The sequence below is a fragment of the Garra rufa genome, chromosome 2 (genome assembly GCF_049309525.1).
Source record: "Garra rufa chromosome 2, GarRuf1.0, whole genome shotgun sequence".
Taxonomy (NCBI): Eukaryota; Metazoa; Chordata; class Actinopteri; order Cypriniformes; family Cyprinidae; genus Garra; species Garra rufa.
Genome location: NC_133362.1, coordinates 67,696,255 through 67,711,755, shown reverse-complemented (window position 1 = coordinate 67,711,755; position 15,501 = coordinate 67,696,255). Strand labels below are relative to the sequence as shown.

General features: G+C 37.8%; 2 protein-coding genes across 2 annotated transcripts in view; both read left to right on the top strand.

Moving 5' to 3' along the window:
- LOC141326062 (uncharacterized) overlaps nucleotides 1-8,129 on the top strand; it is a 629,392-nt gene extending 621,263 nt beyond the window's left edge. Inside the window, 1 exon segment of the mRNA XM_073834763.1 lies at nucleotides 7,332-8,129. Within this exon segment, the coding sequence (XP_073690864.1) occupies nucleotides 7,332-8,129 (798 nt within the window).
- A 1,061-nt stretch (nucleotides 8,130-9,190) lies between these two features.
- Nucleotides 9,191-15,501, top strand: part of LOC141326061 (NLR family CARD domain-containing protein 3-like) — a 49,374-nt gene continuing 43,063 nt past the window's right edge. Inside the window, exon 1 of the mRNA XM_073834762.1 lies at nucleotides 9,191-9,429. Coding sequence (XP_073690863.1) covers nucleotides 9,191-9,429 — 239 coding nt within the window. The remainder of the gene's footprint in view (nucleotides 9,430-15,501) is intronic.

The following is a 15,501-nucleotide window of genomic DNA, read 5'->3' as shown; positions in this document are numbered from 1 at the left end:
ATGCCACGGAATTCATTGATTTTTGGATTAATAAATCAAATCGCTATATGGACTAGTGTCTGTGAAAACTGAAATGCAAAAAGACTGTTTTAATATGAATCCTGCATGTTCCGTTTGCCTCTGTATGTATGAATGGTGGAGACGCATTTTTTTTTTTTTTACTACACACATCCTGAGGCACACATGATGCTCCCGCTAAATTTTTGGCATTTGCATCTCACATGAACAGATAAACTCAATCTCCAAAGCTGCTGTGAGTGTTAACTTTCACCATTTCATTTGAGAAAACTAGCATCACATCATACTGTACACACAGAAACTTCACGGCAACCTGTCAAAATAAAAGTACGGTTTAACATCAAACAGAACAATATTAGTCTTGTATTACTTTTGTACAGTATAATGTAGGTGTTTATATATTCCTATTTAAATAATTGACAAAACAATATATATGATAAAAAATAAATATTACAACAAGATTAACCCCTTAATTGTAGAAAAAAATATTACAATTATTATTTAAACGTTTTAAATGAATATAATTTTTCTTCCATGTATTGATTTTAACAGTAAACCCAAAAATTAAAATTATGCTTTAATTTGATTATCAGAAAAATTAAAACGCACAAAAAAAAAAAAGATTGTAGAGCCCTATTGTTCAAAGTGTTAAAATAGAGAGTTTTGGACTTATTTTTTCAATGAAATAAATGTTTTCATTATTACACAAAGTTGGCTAATGTACCGGGAAAAAAGTAACTTTTGTTCTGCCAGATCTCCCAGTCAGGGGTTGATAAAGTTTAGTTCTTGGAATTCTGTGCATTAGAAAGAAGTTCTTTCAGAAGAAGAACAATTCTTTGAAGTGTTATTTGTTTTTATTCTGTCTGTTCAGCATCCTCCAACAAGGATGGGTGGTGGTGGGGTTCATAATGTTCACAATGGTATTTTATTAGTTGTTGGTTTAACCATGGATGAGGTAATGGCTGTTATGTTATTTTCTTTTCAATGATGTTCCTTGTTACATGTTCAAAAACACTAACCAATATTGCATATCCATTTTTATTATAATGGATATAATTAAAGAATACTTACACTATAACTTAAATTAAATTAAAACCTGTTTTGAATTTTACTCGAATACAAATACAAATACTTTTCCCCCCTCAACAAATACAAATACAGATACAAATACTGGCTGCTGTGCACACCCCTAATATGTATAAATACTTATTTCGAACAAGTGCTTTAATATAATGTTGACAGACTGTACAGAGCGATTGGTTTAAGAAACATACAGTGTGACTTACTGTTTTTCATCTTTAAAATATGAGCATGTGTGCAATTTTCTCTGAATATTCAAATGATTTCAAATGTTGATTTTATAAGTTAAACAAAAAGGTAATATTAAGTGAACATTTTACATTTTAAATGTAGTCTACATTTTAAACACTACACTGTCAATATTGTTAGATTTTACAACAAAGCAATAATAGATCCAACGAAATCCACAACAGAACTGTGTGAGTCCCCAAGAAACGGCAGCATTTCATTAGTGATCGAATCTGCAGCTTTCAAGTTTTTAATGTCATTTTCATTTTGTCTGCATGTAATGCCTGATAAAGATGTAGCATGTGAGTTCTCTCGATCTGAGAGCTAAGGACTTTTCTCCATGAGCTCTGTGTGCAGTCATATCAGGTTCTTTGGCCTTTTTCCCCTTCCCTGTTATTCTGCTCCTGTCTTTGAACTTGGCAGTGCTCCCTTCACTCTAGAGCGAGGACTGGAGTTGGGAAACGCTGTTCTAGAGCAGGGAAAACGAACTCCGGTCCTGGAGAGCCACCGTCCTACAGAATTCAGCTCCAACCCTAATTAAAACTCACCTGCCTGTAGCTTTCTAGTAACCCTTCAGACATTGATGATGTTGTTCAGGTGTGTTTGATTAAGGGTTGAAGCAAAACTCTGTGAGGCTGTGGCTCTCCTGGGCAGATGTTCGCCACCCTACTCTTGAGGGTCTCCAATTAGCACATCGCTCCCAAAGAAAACATCTGGGCCCCCTCTCATCTATGAGAATGAAGTCCTCTGCTCCATGGAACTTCGTGAGGCAGTCATTCCAGGTGTCTTATGCTTCTGCATGCTTCTCCCAGGAGCTCCCATCATGTGACTGCCCTTATGGCTTAGTTGGCAGTGCTATCCTAACCCTAACTCAATTTAGAGGGTTGCCTATGATCATGTCGCTCCTAAGGTGAGCCTCTAAGTTCTCCTTTGATTTCTGAGAGTTGAGTCTGCTCTCTCATGTTCCGTGAGGCACCAAAAATTGTTAGTCCACCTTTGCCTCTCTTAGGTGGCTTTTATGGTTGAGCACAGCAGTGCTCCCCTCACTCTCAAGGGTCGCCTATGAGTACAGTGTTCCCAAAGGGAGCATCAGAGTTCCCTTTTCATCTCTTAGAGTTAAATCCTCTGTTCCCTGAAGCTTGAGCTCAGGGGTGAACTGGGACAAAATTTCAGGCTGGGAAATCTCACACTCATCCAGGCCATCCCATACACCCACAACAATCTCTAAAACATGGACAACCCTATTTTTGTATGGTCATCACATAAAAAAGTTTTAAATCGTTAGACTATGCAACATGTAAAATAATTCAAAGTCCTCTCTTGAACTGCACCTTCACTTCCATTTTACTTTTCAGTCTCTTTATTTTGTCCTGATCTCTCACATGACTTTACTCAAAATTCAGCAAACTATTTTTACTAAATAGCCTAAAAGTTCAAATTACAACAGTGGGGAAAATAATTACTTGATCCCCTGCTGATTTTGAGTAACAACAACAGCAAAAAAGCAGAAAAACACATTTCAAAAAAGTTATAATTGATTTGCATTTTAATGAGTAAAAAAGTATTTCACCCCTTAGAGAAACATGACTTGGTATTTGCTGGCAAAACCCTTTTTGGCAATCAAAGAGGTCAGACGTTTCTTGTAGTTGGCCATCAGGTTTGCACACATCTCAAGAGGGATTTTGTTCCACTCCTCTTTGCAGATCCTCTCCAAGACATTAGGGTTTTAAGGCTGACATTTGGCAATTTAAACCTTCAGCTCACTCCACAGATTTTCTATTGGATTAAGGATTAAGCATAATATTTTCACCTCCATGTTTAACTCCAAGGGTGTTTGGGGATGCTAGAACAAAGCAGGTTATCATGCATACTTCTGGTTTAAATATCCAGGATGGTTTCTTTCATTGTTTATTTTTCTTTTATGACAGCGTCTTAGTAATCGATTCAATGTGGCAAATACCACAGATATGCTTATTTATGTTTGAGCTTATATAACTGTATTGTTGCTTATGAATAAATTAACAACAAATGGTGGAAATAATCGTACATATAACAAACATTTACTTGAATGAATCTATGATTGATTTAGTGTTATGTCAAGCTCTGGGGGAAAGACTAAGAAAAGTCAAAACCTGACTTGAGATAAGATAACAAATCAATCTGGGTTAAAGTGGTTCTATAAATGACCACTTGGATGGATTTATTGCAGAGCACAAATTCACCATCTTCACATCTTACTTCACTTTCAATTGGTGTAAAAATGTTGCCTGTTCTCTTTTAAAGGATATGGTCTGTGATGTGTTTGTTTGTTTTGCAGTAAGTTTTTGGGCATTTTCCATTCAATAGGTCATTGTAACAGACCAGTGGTTCCAACCATGTTCCTGGAGGCACCCAACATTGCATATTTTGCATCTCTCCTTTGTCTGACCATTTGTCATCCATTTTAGGTCTTGGTGCAGGGGTGCCCAACCCTGTGCCTAAAGATTTACCATCCTTCAAAGTTAAGGTCCAAACCAGATCAAACACACCTGAACCAGTTAATTAATCACTTAATTGGAGAAACATGAAAAACATGCAGTGTTTAGGGGCCTCAAGGAACGTGGTTGGGACTCGCCGTAACAGCCCATTTTTATGATTGGCTAACATCATTGCCCCACAATAAAACCTCAGAAAGAATTATTGTGATAACGTGTTCATCTGATGGTTGAGTGGGGAGTTTGTCCATTTTCCTAGCCTTTCTTATTTTTGTTGCATTTGATCCCCTAGAAGACATTTAAAAAATGCTACATCATAATTGAGATCAATCTTTATCTAGGTTTCCTAAACTATTATTAGATTGAATAAACTGTATAGCAGCCAGCTTAAACTCTATAGGACACCAGACTATGATCAGGTTTGGACACCATGATATGCAATCTAGCATACATGCATTACAAATCTACATTACATTTACATTTACATTTTACATTTATTCATTTAGCAGACGCTTTTATCCAAAGCGACTTACAATTGGGAATACAACAAATGATTCATCCTAAGGAGGCAGATCGACATAGGAAGTGCTCAAAAATACCATATGTCAGGCGTTGTTAGGTGAGTACGGGCTAGAAAGGGAAGATCAGGAAAGAGAGGAGAAGAATTTTTTTTTTTTTTTTCAGATAGTCAGATAGTGACGAAAAAGATGGGTTTTCAGCAGTCGCTTGAAGACAGTAATGGAGTCAGCATTTCGGATGGGGGTGGGAAGATCATTCCACCAGGCAGGGACATTGAAGGAGAATGTTTTGGAAAGTGATTTCGTGCCTCTCTGTGGTGGTACAATAAGGCGTCTTTCACTAGAGGATCTCAGACTTCTGGAGGGAGTGTAGATGCGTAGTAGTGAATGGAGGTAGGCCGGTGATGAGCCGGTGGCTGTCCTATAGGCCAGCATCAGTGTCTTGAATTTGATGCGTGCTGTAACCGGTAGCCAGTGCAGGGATATGAAGAGAGGTGTGACATGGGCCTTCTTGGGCTCATTGAAGACGAGCCGTGCTGCTGCATTCTGAATCATTTGTAGAGGCCTGATTGTACATGCTGGAAGACCAGCTAAAAGAGCATTGCAATAGTCCAGCCTGGAAATGACCAGGGCCTGGACGAGGAGTTGTGCAGCATGCTCTGTTAGGAAGGGCCTGATCTTTCTGATGTTGTGCAATGCAAACCTGCAGGATCGAGCAGTTTTAGCTATGTGTTCTTTAAAAGTCAATTGGTCATCAAAGATTACACCAAGATTTCTGGCTGAAGTCGATGGGGTAATTGTTGATGAACCTAACTGGATGGAGAAGTCATGTTGTAAAGTTGGAGTGGCGGGAAAGACAAGGAGCTCAGTTTTAGCTAGATTGAGCTGAAGATGGTGTTCCTTCATCCATGCAGAGATATCCGCCAGGCAGCCAGAGATCCTTGCAGCTACTGATGGATCATCTGGTTTGAAAGAAAGATAGAGCTGTGTGTCATCAGCATAGCAATGGTAGGAGAAGCCATGTGCCTGTATGATGGGGCCCAGAGATGTAGTGTATATGGAGAAGAGGAGGGGTCCAAGAACTGATCCCTGAGGAACCCCAGTGACCAGTTGATGAGTTTTGGAAACCTCTCCTCCCCAGGCCACTCTGAAAGACCTACCAGAGAGATAGGATTTGAACCAGTGAAGTGAAGTCCCTGTGATGCCCAACGATGAGAGGGTAGACAGAAGGATCTGGTGATTTACTGTGTCAAATGCTGCAGAAAGGTCCAGTAAGATGAGTACTGATGATTTGGAATCAGCTTTTGCAATCCGCAGGGCTTCAGTGACAGACAGTAGTGCCGTCTCAGTTGAATGGCCACTCTTGAACCCTGACTGGTTAACATCCAATAGGTTGTTCTGTGAGAGAAATAAAGATAGCTGGTTGAAAACAGCTCGTTCCAATGTTTTTGCTATGAACGGAAGGAGAGAGACAGGTCTATAGTTGTCTATGAGTGAAGTGTTAAGTGTAGGTTTTTTGAGCAGTGGGGTTACCCGGGCATGCTTAAATGTAGTGGGGAAAGTGCCTGTGAGAAGAGATGTGTTGATGATGTGTGTGAGCGCTGGTAGGATTGTAGGGGAGATTGCTTGGATAAGGTGTGAGGGGATGGGGTCTAAAGGACATGTCGTCGGATGGCTGGAGAGGAGAAGTTTGGTTACTTCTGCCTCAGAATGGGGATGGAAGGAGAAGAGGGGAGTTTCAGCCGTGGGTGTGGTCAGTTTTAGTTCCTGTATGTGTGGAGCTGAGAACTTATTACTGATAGATGTAGTTTTGTCTGTAAAAAATGTGGCAAAATCATCAGCTGTTATAGAAGTGGTGGGAGGTGGTGGAGGGGGACAGAGCAGTGAATTAAAAGTTTTGAAAAGGTTGCGTGTGTCCGGAGCATTGTTGATCTTGTTGTGGAAGTATGAAGATTTGGCAGTATGGACATGGGTAGAGAAAGATGACAGCAGAGACTGATACATACTCAAGTCAGATGGATCCTTAGATTTGTGCCATTTTCTCTCAGCTGCCCTAAGTTTGGACCGATGCTCACGAAGAACATCGGATAGCCAAGGGTTGGAAGGAGCAGCCCGTGCTGGCCTGGAGGAGAGAGGGCATATTTCATCTAGGCAAGAAGTAAGAGTGGAACATAACGTGTCGGTTGCTGCATTAGTATCCAGAGATGTGAAGTGGGTAGGAGAGGGAAGAGAGGAGGATATTGATGAAGAGAGATGGGAGGGTGAGAGAGAGCGTAGGTTTCGTCTAAAAGTAACGGGTAGGGGGGGTGGGGGTGCACAAGTAGCAAAATGTAGGTTTAGTGTAATGAAGAAATGGTCAGAGATGTGAAGGGGTTTGACCACAATGTCGTCTGAAGTACAGTTTCGTGTGTAGATGAGATCAAGTTGGTTGCCGGATTTATGAGTGTATGCAGTGGTAGTGCGTTTTAGGTCAAATGAAGCAAGGAGTGAATGGAAGTCTGCAGCATAGGGTTTGTCCAGATGCATGTTAAAATCTCCAAAGACTAGAAGTGGGCTGCCATCTTCTGGAAAAGAGGATAGCAGCCCATCCAGCTCTTCTAAGAAGATGCCAAGTTGACTAGGAGGGCGGTAAATGACCTCAACATGGATTGGTGTAACCTGCTTTGTGGCATTAAACTGGGGTTAACTTTTATTTCTTTGTTTTCCCACCTTAGGCCCAACAGCACTGAAAGAGGAGAAGGAAGTACTGAATGAAACTGAAGAGAAAGATCAGTTTGAGAATCATGTTTTCATAACTGGAAAAAAATCATTTTGTTGCTTACAATCAGAAAATACATCTACACAAAAAAGAGCTCAAAAGGCAAGAACTAGGAGTTTTTTCACTTGCTTTCAGTGTGGAAAGAGTTTCAATGAACAAGGAGAATTTAAAGTCCACAAGAAAATTCACACCAGAGAGAGGCATTTCATCTGCCAACAGTGTGGAAAGAGTTTCAGTCACAAAGGAAACTTTAAGGTCCACAAGAAAATTCACACCGGAGAGAGGCGTTTTATCTGCCAACAGTGTGGAAAGAGTTTCACTCGAAGAGGAACCCTTAAAGACCACATGAAAATTCACACAGGAGAGAAACCTTTCATCTGTCAACAGTGTGGAAAGAGTTTCAGTCAAAATAGAAACCTTAAAACACACATGAGAATTCACACTGGAGAGAAGCCTTTCATCTGCCAACAGTGTGGAAAGAGTTTCAATCAAAATACAAACCTTAAAGTCCACATGAAAATTCACACAGGAGAAAAGTCTTTCAAGTGCCGTCAGTGTGGAAAGAGTTTCAGTCAACAAGGAGAATTTAAAGTCCATATGAAAATTCACACTGGAGAGAAGCCTTTCATCTGCCAACAGTGTGGAAAGAGTTTCAGTCAAAATACAAACCTTAAACTCCACATGAAAATTCACACAAGAGAGAAGTCTTTCATCTGCCAACAGTGTGGAAAGAGTTTCACTCAAAATAAAAGCCTTAAAGTCCACATGAAAATTCACACTGGGGAGAAGCCTTTCATCTGCCAGTGTGGAAAGAGTTTCAGTCAAATACAAAACCTTAAAGTCCACATGAAAATTCACACAGGAGAGAAGTCTTTCATCTGCCAACAGTGTGGAAAGAGTTTCATTCAAAAAGCATCCCTTAAAGTCCACATGAAAATTCACACAGAAGAGAGGCGTTTCATCTGCCAACAGTGTGGAAATAGTTTCAGTGAAAATAGACAGCTTAAAAGGCACTTGAGAACTCATACAGAAGAGGAGTGCTGTCCTGAGTAAGATATTTTACATCAAAGATGTTTACATATAGTCCACAATACAAAATAATAGCTGAAATTATTAAAATAACCCCCTGCAAAAGTTTGGGAAACATTAGTTTTTATTACTGTGTGTGGTTACCTGGATGATCTACGATTGTTATTTTGTTTTGAAATGGTTGTTCACGAGTCTCTTGTTTGTTCTGAACAGTTAAACTGAGCACTGTTCTTCAGGAAAAATCCTTCAGGTCCTGCAGATTCTTCATTTTCCAGCACTTTTTGCATATTTGAACCCTTTCCAGCAGTGACTGTATGATTCTGAGATCCATATTTTCACGCTCAGGACAACTGAGGGACTCAAACACAACCATTAAAAAAGGTTCAAACACTCACTGATGCTTCACAAGGAAACACAATGCATTAAATTTGAAGATCAAGGTAAATTGTACTTATTTTGTCTTATGGGAAACATGCAAGTATCTTCTGTTGCTAACTAAAGCAGTACTAAATGGGAAAAAATTATATTTCAGCAAAAGAAGGATATATAAATATACTAAGACACCCCCCCCCCACGCCGATCAAACTGGTGCCGGATCTATATGGATAGTAAAGCAGGACCCATAACAACTTATTTGAACAAAAAAATAGACTGTAATTTATTTAACATTTAACATTTTAGAGTATGACACATAACTTATTTGGTGGATGTGTAACAGTGGGAATCAAAAGGAAAATGTTCATGCCAAAAGAAGGCCTTAATTTTTGTATGACTCCTTAGCCTTTGTAGCAAGCTTTTTTAGAGCCTCTACACGTTTCTTTTGGAATTTGCGCCTGGCACTCACAGCTGCTGCCACGATGGCATCTTTTCCCATTTTCTTGCCGGCCATGGCTTCTCAGAGTTATAAGGCCTTTTGTTCAGTTCTTCTTTATCTTTGAGCAGAGCTCTGTACCTTTGGCTCGATAGTTTTACATTTCTGCACAGCTGTACATTAACAGGACTCTCCTTTGTTTTCCTGGAATAGTGCTGAATGGCCGACACCTGCATGGCCTTCAGGTTGTATTTGACCACTTGATAGGACTCGTATGTCTCAACACTTGGTGAAATCAGAAGAAGTCGCTCCGCATTCGTTCATAGTGCAACCTCCGGAGGGAGTGGGAGAGAAGAGGCGGAACCGTAGACACCTGCAGGCCGTGCCAGCGGAATATTCTGATGCTGAGGTTGCGGGGCAGAGTCAACAAACGCTTAAAGAAGAGCATGCCACGAACGAGAATCAGCCGGAGTTAAGAGCACTTAGTACAAAACAAGGAGAAACTGTGACCAGGTCGGGAAGATTAATAAAACCAATTGTCAAAATGGACCTGTAGTTAAGAAAAAGCAAAACACTAATTAAGAAATCTAGGCATATTGCAGATGCTGTGTAATAATGAGAGTTAGATAACGGTTCAGATGAAAGAGAAATAAAAGTGTTTAAATGTTTATATTTTTTTTAGGTAACTGAGAAAACTGTTAGGTGCTTGTTAATCCTTTAATAGAATTATGACAGTGTGTTTTGGGGATAGGAAAGAAAAGTAAAAGGGGGAGGTGTCATAGTGATGGAATAATTGTGTGTTGATTGAGAAGTTAAACAGCCAATGGAAATAAGGGGCGGGGCGATAAAAGGAGTTCTAGCTGAGAGAGACATATAGACATCTGTTCTGGTCATTGTTAATAAACTAAGTTCTGAGCAACAGTTGTTGTAAGAGAGACTTATTTGACAGCGCCCATGTTAACAGATTAGAGCATTCACAACGCACGCAGGGACGGCGCGGCAGCGCGTAGCAGGAGCAGAGCAGAAGCGTCAGTGCCGCGATCGTTTTGGCGCCGAGTCTATTTTTGCTGCGCCGCTTACGCTGGGTTAAAGCCACAGTGCATCGATCTTGATCAAAACTGGCCTGATTAACACGAAAAATAACAATTTCACCATAAAATCATGTGTCACATGTAACACAATCACGGTTTAAATGGCTCACCAGTAAAAAATAATGTTGTTTTTTTTTTGTAAATAATGTCTAGTTAGCCTACTTGTTCAAAACAATCACTTTAGCAAAGATTGTACTATTTTCTGCTTGTTTTGATATATACAAGAATAAATAAATGTATATTACTGCCATTAGAATGTTAATATAAAACATATATTAAAATACAGAAACAAAATCATTTTTAAAAGTGAAGATTCTGAAAGTATTGAAGGAGATCCTATAATAATATAGATTTACAGTAGTAACAACAAATTATATTTTTAAATGATATGTCTTATCATGTTTTTAAATATGATGGTTTCATTATCTCAAAGTTGGACAACCACCATAAAAAATATGATATATAGCCTACCATATGAGTCAACAAATGTAAAAGTCAGTCATCTATTATTATCTTGTAAATTATTGTGCCTTTAGCCCCAACAGCCGGGGCGATTAGTACCCCAAATATCATACTTTTATATATTTTTTTTGGTTATTGAAAAACTGTTGCCTTTAATTATCTTAAACCAAACTGGTAATCATTAAGACCTTTAAGATCTTTGTCTAAAAATATATTCAATATTTTAGCGTTTCTCATTTTCTACTTAATCTACAACATACAACCATATCACAATTCAATGCACATAACAGACAGTGGTTATGGGGTCAAATTTCCTTCAAAAGTATTGCGCTCACAGATCGAAAAATAACAAGCGTGAATCAAAGATTTGAAAACGCATGTAAAAATATATCGCACGCAAATGAAAATTAAATGCAAAGACATTCAGAAGAATAAAATACGTGGACACAAACTGAAAAATAATAAGCACAAGATAAATATTTATACACTTGCACGCACAAATCTGAAACTTGAATTCACAGTTATTTGATTCACTCTTAAAATCGTGTTTTCTGCTCACATTTTTAGTTTTCGTACGTTTACGCTCTTTGTTCACTCGCTCTCGGTTCAACAATCTGCGCTTGGTTTTCTAAATGTTGCACTCCTGGTTTCATGTAAATGAGGGCGGGCTCAAACATCACCATTGGTTCACCAGATGTGATTGACAGCCTCCTTCTCTAGCCAATCGATCAAAGCGCAGAAGTTGACGTCACTCCAATGCGTGATGGATGATTCCCGTCAGGACAATGCTGGACAGTCTCAGTTAATTTTTGCATTGCATTTACATTTTGTATGCAATACAAAAAAAAAAAAATCTATTTTTTAATAAAATCTATCAACAATGCTCAGAGTGTATTTGGTCCCACAATACAGTGTTAACTGAACACTGAAGCAGAGATGAACTTAAAGAGAATGTTAAGCAAAATTAATGAAGCAAAGAGAAACACAAAAAAAGAAGAGACAAACAGAAAGACAGCTATAACAGACTTAGTCACAGCCTCAGATGAAATCAACTGAAATAAAACACAATAAATCTCTGAAGATCTCAGCAGAGGAGGACTAAACAGCTCCACAAACAGCAGCACCAGCTTCATTCACTACTGACCAGATTGACTAAATTATGATTGAGAACAGAGGTTTAGATTCATGTGATCAATGTTTGCTTTAGTTGTGTTCTTGATCCTTCACTTTTTAACAATTACTTCTGATCTTTTGGTTGCTGCAAAACACATTTGTTATAGCAAAATAATCCAGAAGAAAACATGATTAGGAAGTTTTACCTGGTTGATGATAAAGTATTGTAATTTACTGGTCTTATCTAAAGACTAACTGTGGTTATTTAATATTAACATTTATTATGTTATATGAATTTATGTTGATGAGAGTTTTGTATTAACTAGATAATTTGACTGATTTTAAAAACACTTTGCTCCCTTAGCTTTTAGAAAATATGAGATATAGATGCAAACGTTAATGCATTATAATGCATAGTGACAGAATTTGCAATTAATTTTCTGCTAAATTCTATAGTAAAATGTCATGAAAACTGACACAGACAGAGTCTTGAGTATTCTGAAGAAGTATGAATAGAAATTTTCATGTTAACTATGAAGGATTTTGAGTGTTACATGTGAAGAACTGGTAATGAATAGTGACTGAATTTGCCATTTATTTTCTGCTAAATTCTACAGTAAAATCTCATGAAAGCTGACAAAGATAGAGACTTCAAAAAAATAATTTATTGAAGTGTTCATGTTAACTCTGAAGGAATTTTAATAACACATGTACAATATGACTTTATTTCTCAAGAAAACTACACTGTTAAGTATATTCAAATTGTATCTTTTTTTAATGAAGCCTACAATATTGATATGTTTTTAAATAGTTTCCCCTTATTTTCGGGCACATTTGATTTTTACCCGCTGAATATAGATGTTCGTCAGCTTTTTGACTGCTTCGAGTCTCTGTACCGTGATACCACAAATAGACGTGCAGCAGAATTCAGGTGGCGGCTGGCTTGACGGGGTCTTCGCAGATGGCGGCTGGCTTGACCGCGGTGTAAAACGGGTGCAACTTTCAACATACAAAATATACTTATGGAAAATCTACTGAGACTGTCCAGCATTTTCCTGACGGGAATCATCCATCACGCATTGGAGTGACGTCAACTTCTGCGCTTTGATCGATTGGCTAGAGAAGGAGGCTGTCAATCACATCTGGTGAACCAATGGTGATGTTTGAGCCCGCCCTCATTTACATGAAACCAGGAGCGCAACATTTAGAAAACCAAGCGCAGATTGTTGAACCGAGAGCGAGTGAGCAAAGAGCGTAAACGTACGAAAACTAAAAATGTGAGCAGAAAACACGATTTTAAGAGTGAATCAAATAACTGTGAATTCAAGTTTCAGATTTGTGCGTGCAAGTGTATAAATATTTATCTTGTGCTTATTATTTTTCAGTTTGTGTCCACGTATTTTATTCTTCTGAATGTCTTTGCATTTAATTTTCATTTGCGTGCGATATATTTTTACATGCGTTTTCAAATCTTTGATTCACGCTTGTTATTTTTCGATCTGTGAGCGCAATACTTTTGAAGGAAATTTGACCCCATAAGTGGTCGCCTGGTCGGAGAACACCTGAAATGTGGGACCAAATGAACGATACTCGTCTATATTTGCAGTACACAAGCTGCGGTTCAGCTGCGCGCGACAAACGCTGCCAGTGTGAAAGCCCAATAGATGCGCGCTGCTTCTGCTCTACTTACGCGCTGTGCACGCGCTGCTTACGTCCTGCGTTAATTGTGTGTTTAAAGAGTTTTGATTTATTTTAGGTTTAAACTAATTTAGTTAGGTGATTAATGTGTGGTTATTATTGTTGTTAAATGTGTACGTTCTGTGCTATATCTTTTGTTTGAGTTTGTAATATTTCTTTGGAAAATCTAATTTCTGATGCATATAGTGTATAGTACATGGTATTATGTACAATGAAAAATTGGTTAATACTGAAATGATTAGGTAAAAAATATAGTTTAACTAAATAAATAAAAACATTTCTATTGCGCAAGTTTTTTGTTTTTTGTTTGAGCTTTGTACTCAATTTACTGTTTATCTTTTAAGACAGCAAAAAATATGAGAAAATATTTTAATAAAATATCAAAATATTAACAGCAGAAGTTACTGTTATTATTTATGGAGTCTAACTAAATAATTCATTAACTGATAAGAAAATAAAAAAAAAAAATTAGTCGACTAATATATATTATTTTCACCCACTTTCGATCTGAGACGGAGACTCCGCCCACTACTGGCTGAGCCTGCTGCCGTAGCACTGCTGCCGTCTGACTGCTGTGAGTGACGTATGGTTCTGCTGTTCTGCAATCGGCCTTATCTCCTTTGATGGAGTGTATCATGTGACAAATATCAATCGTGTTGATCCCACAGGTGTTTAACAGCGATCACAAACCGAAAGTGTTTTAAAGACTTCCTGATTCTGTTCCTACAGCAGAAGATCATCTGAACTATTGCAAGTAAGTTTGAATACTTTCACGATTACAGTTATTTAGAAGAATGATGGACGGGTTTTATAGCTATATGGAAGCGTGTTTTAATAAGTTACACCTGTCGCCAAAATAACAAAAAAGTAAACGTAGCGACCGAGAGACAGAAAGATATTACTAAAACAAACCGTTTAATGACGACGCATGTTAAAACTTTTAAAGTCTGTAATAATGTAGCATTAAGAATAATTTTAAAAACTTTAATTTATTTCCCCCCTTTTCCATTTTAAGACGCGAGACCGAAAGTATTCTGTGGTCAAACCTGTTTTTCCGGAGAAACCCGAGCAACAAATGAATGTTCCTAAAGTTGATAGTAATTTGAATGTAAATAAAGGAATGTGTTGTGAGTGATTTGAATGATCTGAAGAGATTATGACATCAATTACATGCTTTTTATATTGATTAATAATTCAAACATTCAGCACTAGTGTTTTTTTCTTCATCTTTGAGCAGTTTATCTGCAGTATGTCAGAGGAGCGAGGAAAGGACTCTCCGTCTGAGATGAGTCTCTCACACAAACAGAGGTAAGACTGAGTCTGTTTTCAGAGAAAGAAAGAGCACTTTTCAACAAGGACTGTTTTCTCTCACCATTGTCATGTCAAATGCTTTGAACAACAGACTATATATATGTTTTTAGATTGTCACCGTTAAAAACAGCTTGAAACTTAAGTGTCTAATATACAGGAACATTTAGTCTAGTTAATTATGTTTGATTTATCATATACAGTTGCAATCAAAATTATTCAAGATTGCAGCAGAAAGGTGACAGAAGCATCTAACCACTTCCAGGCAGTGTTTATTGGTGGTTTTAAAGAATAAAAGATTCTACACCAAATTTACTTTCAGGGGTTGAATAATTTTGAACATAAATGTTTAGAGCCAATTTGATTTTTTTGTCATTATTCATCAACTTACGTTCTCAGAATTACTCAAATGTGTCTTAATAAACTTTCTTTAATAGTTTACTCATGCCTTTGTTGAATTGTTTTCACAAAATGTTGTTCTCTGCAGCAAAAAGTCTTGCAGGTCAAGGGGGTTGAATAATTTTGATTGCAACTGTATGATCAGTCCTGTACAACCCCAGAGTTAAAATGTTTTACATTTTGTTTTCAGGTTGCACATTTAGTGGGTAGAAAATGTAAATAATATGGAAACTTAAACAAGTCAAAATAATCATCAAAGTTTATACAACACAAGTTGTCAGTGTCAGGCCTGTAGGGTTGTGGGGTCCTAGGTAGGATAAAATAGGCCACTAGTGTAAAAACTGTCATAGCAAATTGACGATTGAAGAGAAATCAAATAAAATAATTTCAGTATTTACATGTAAAAGTGTAACTCATCCATTATTCCATTAATGTAGAAATATTTAAACAGAAGTGCAGATGATATTGAAAAATGAAAATAAATAGGCAACATTCTGTAGCCAAACACCATGGC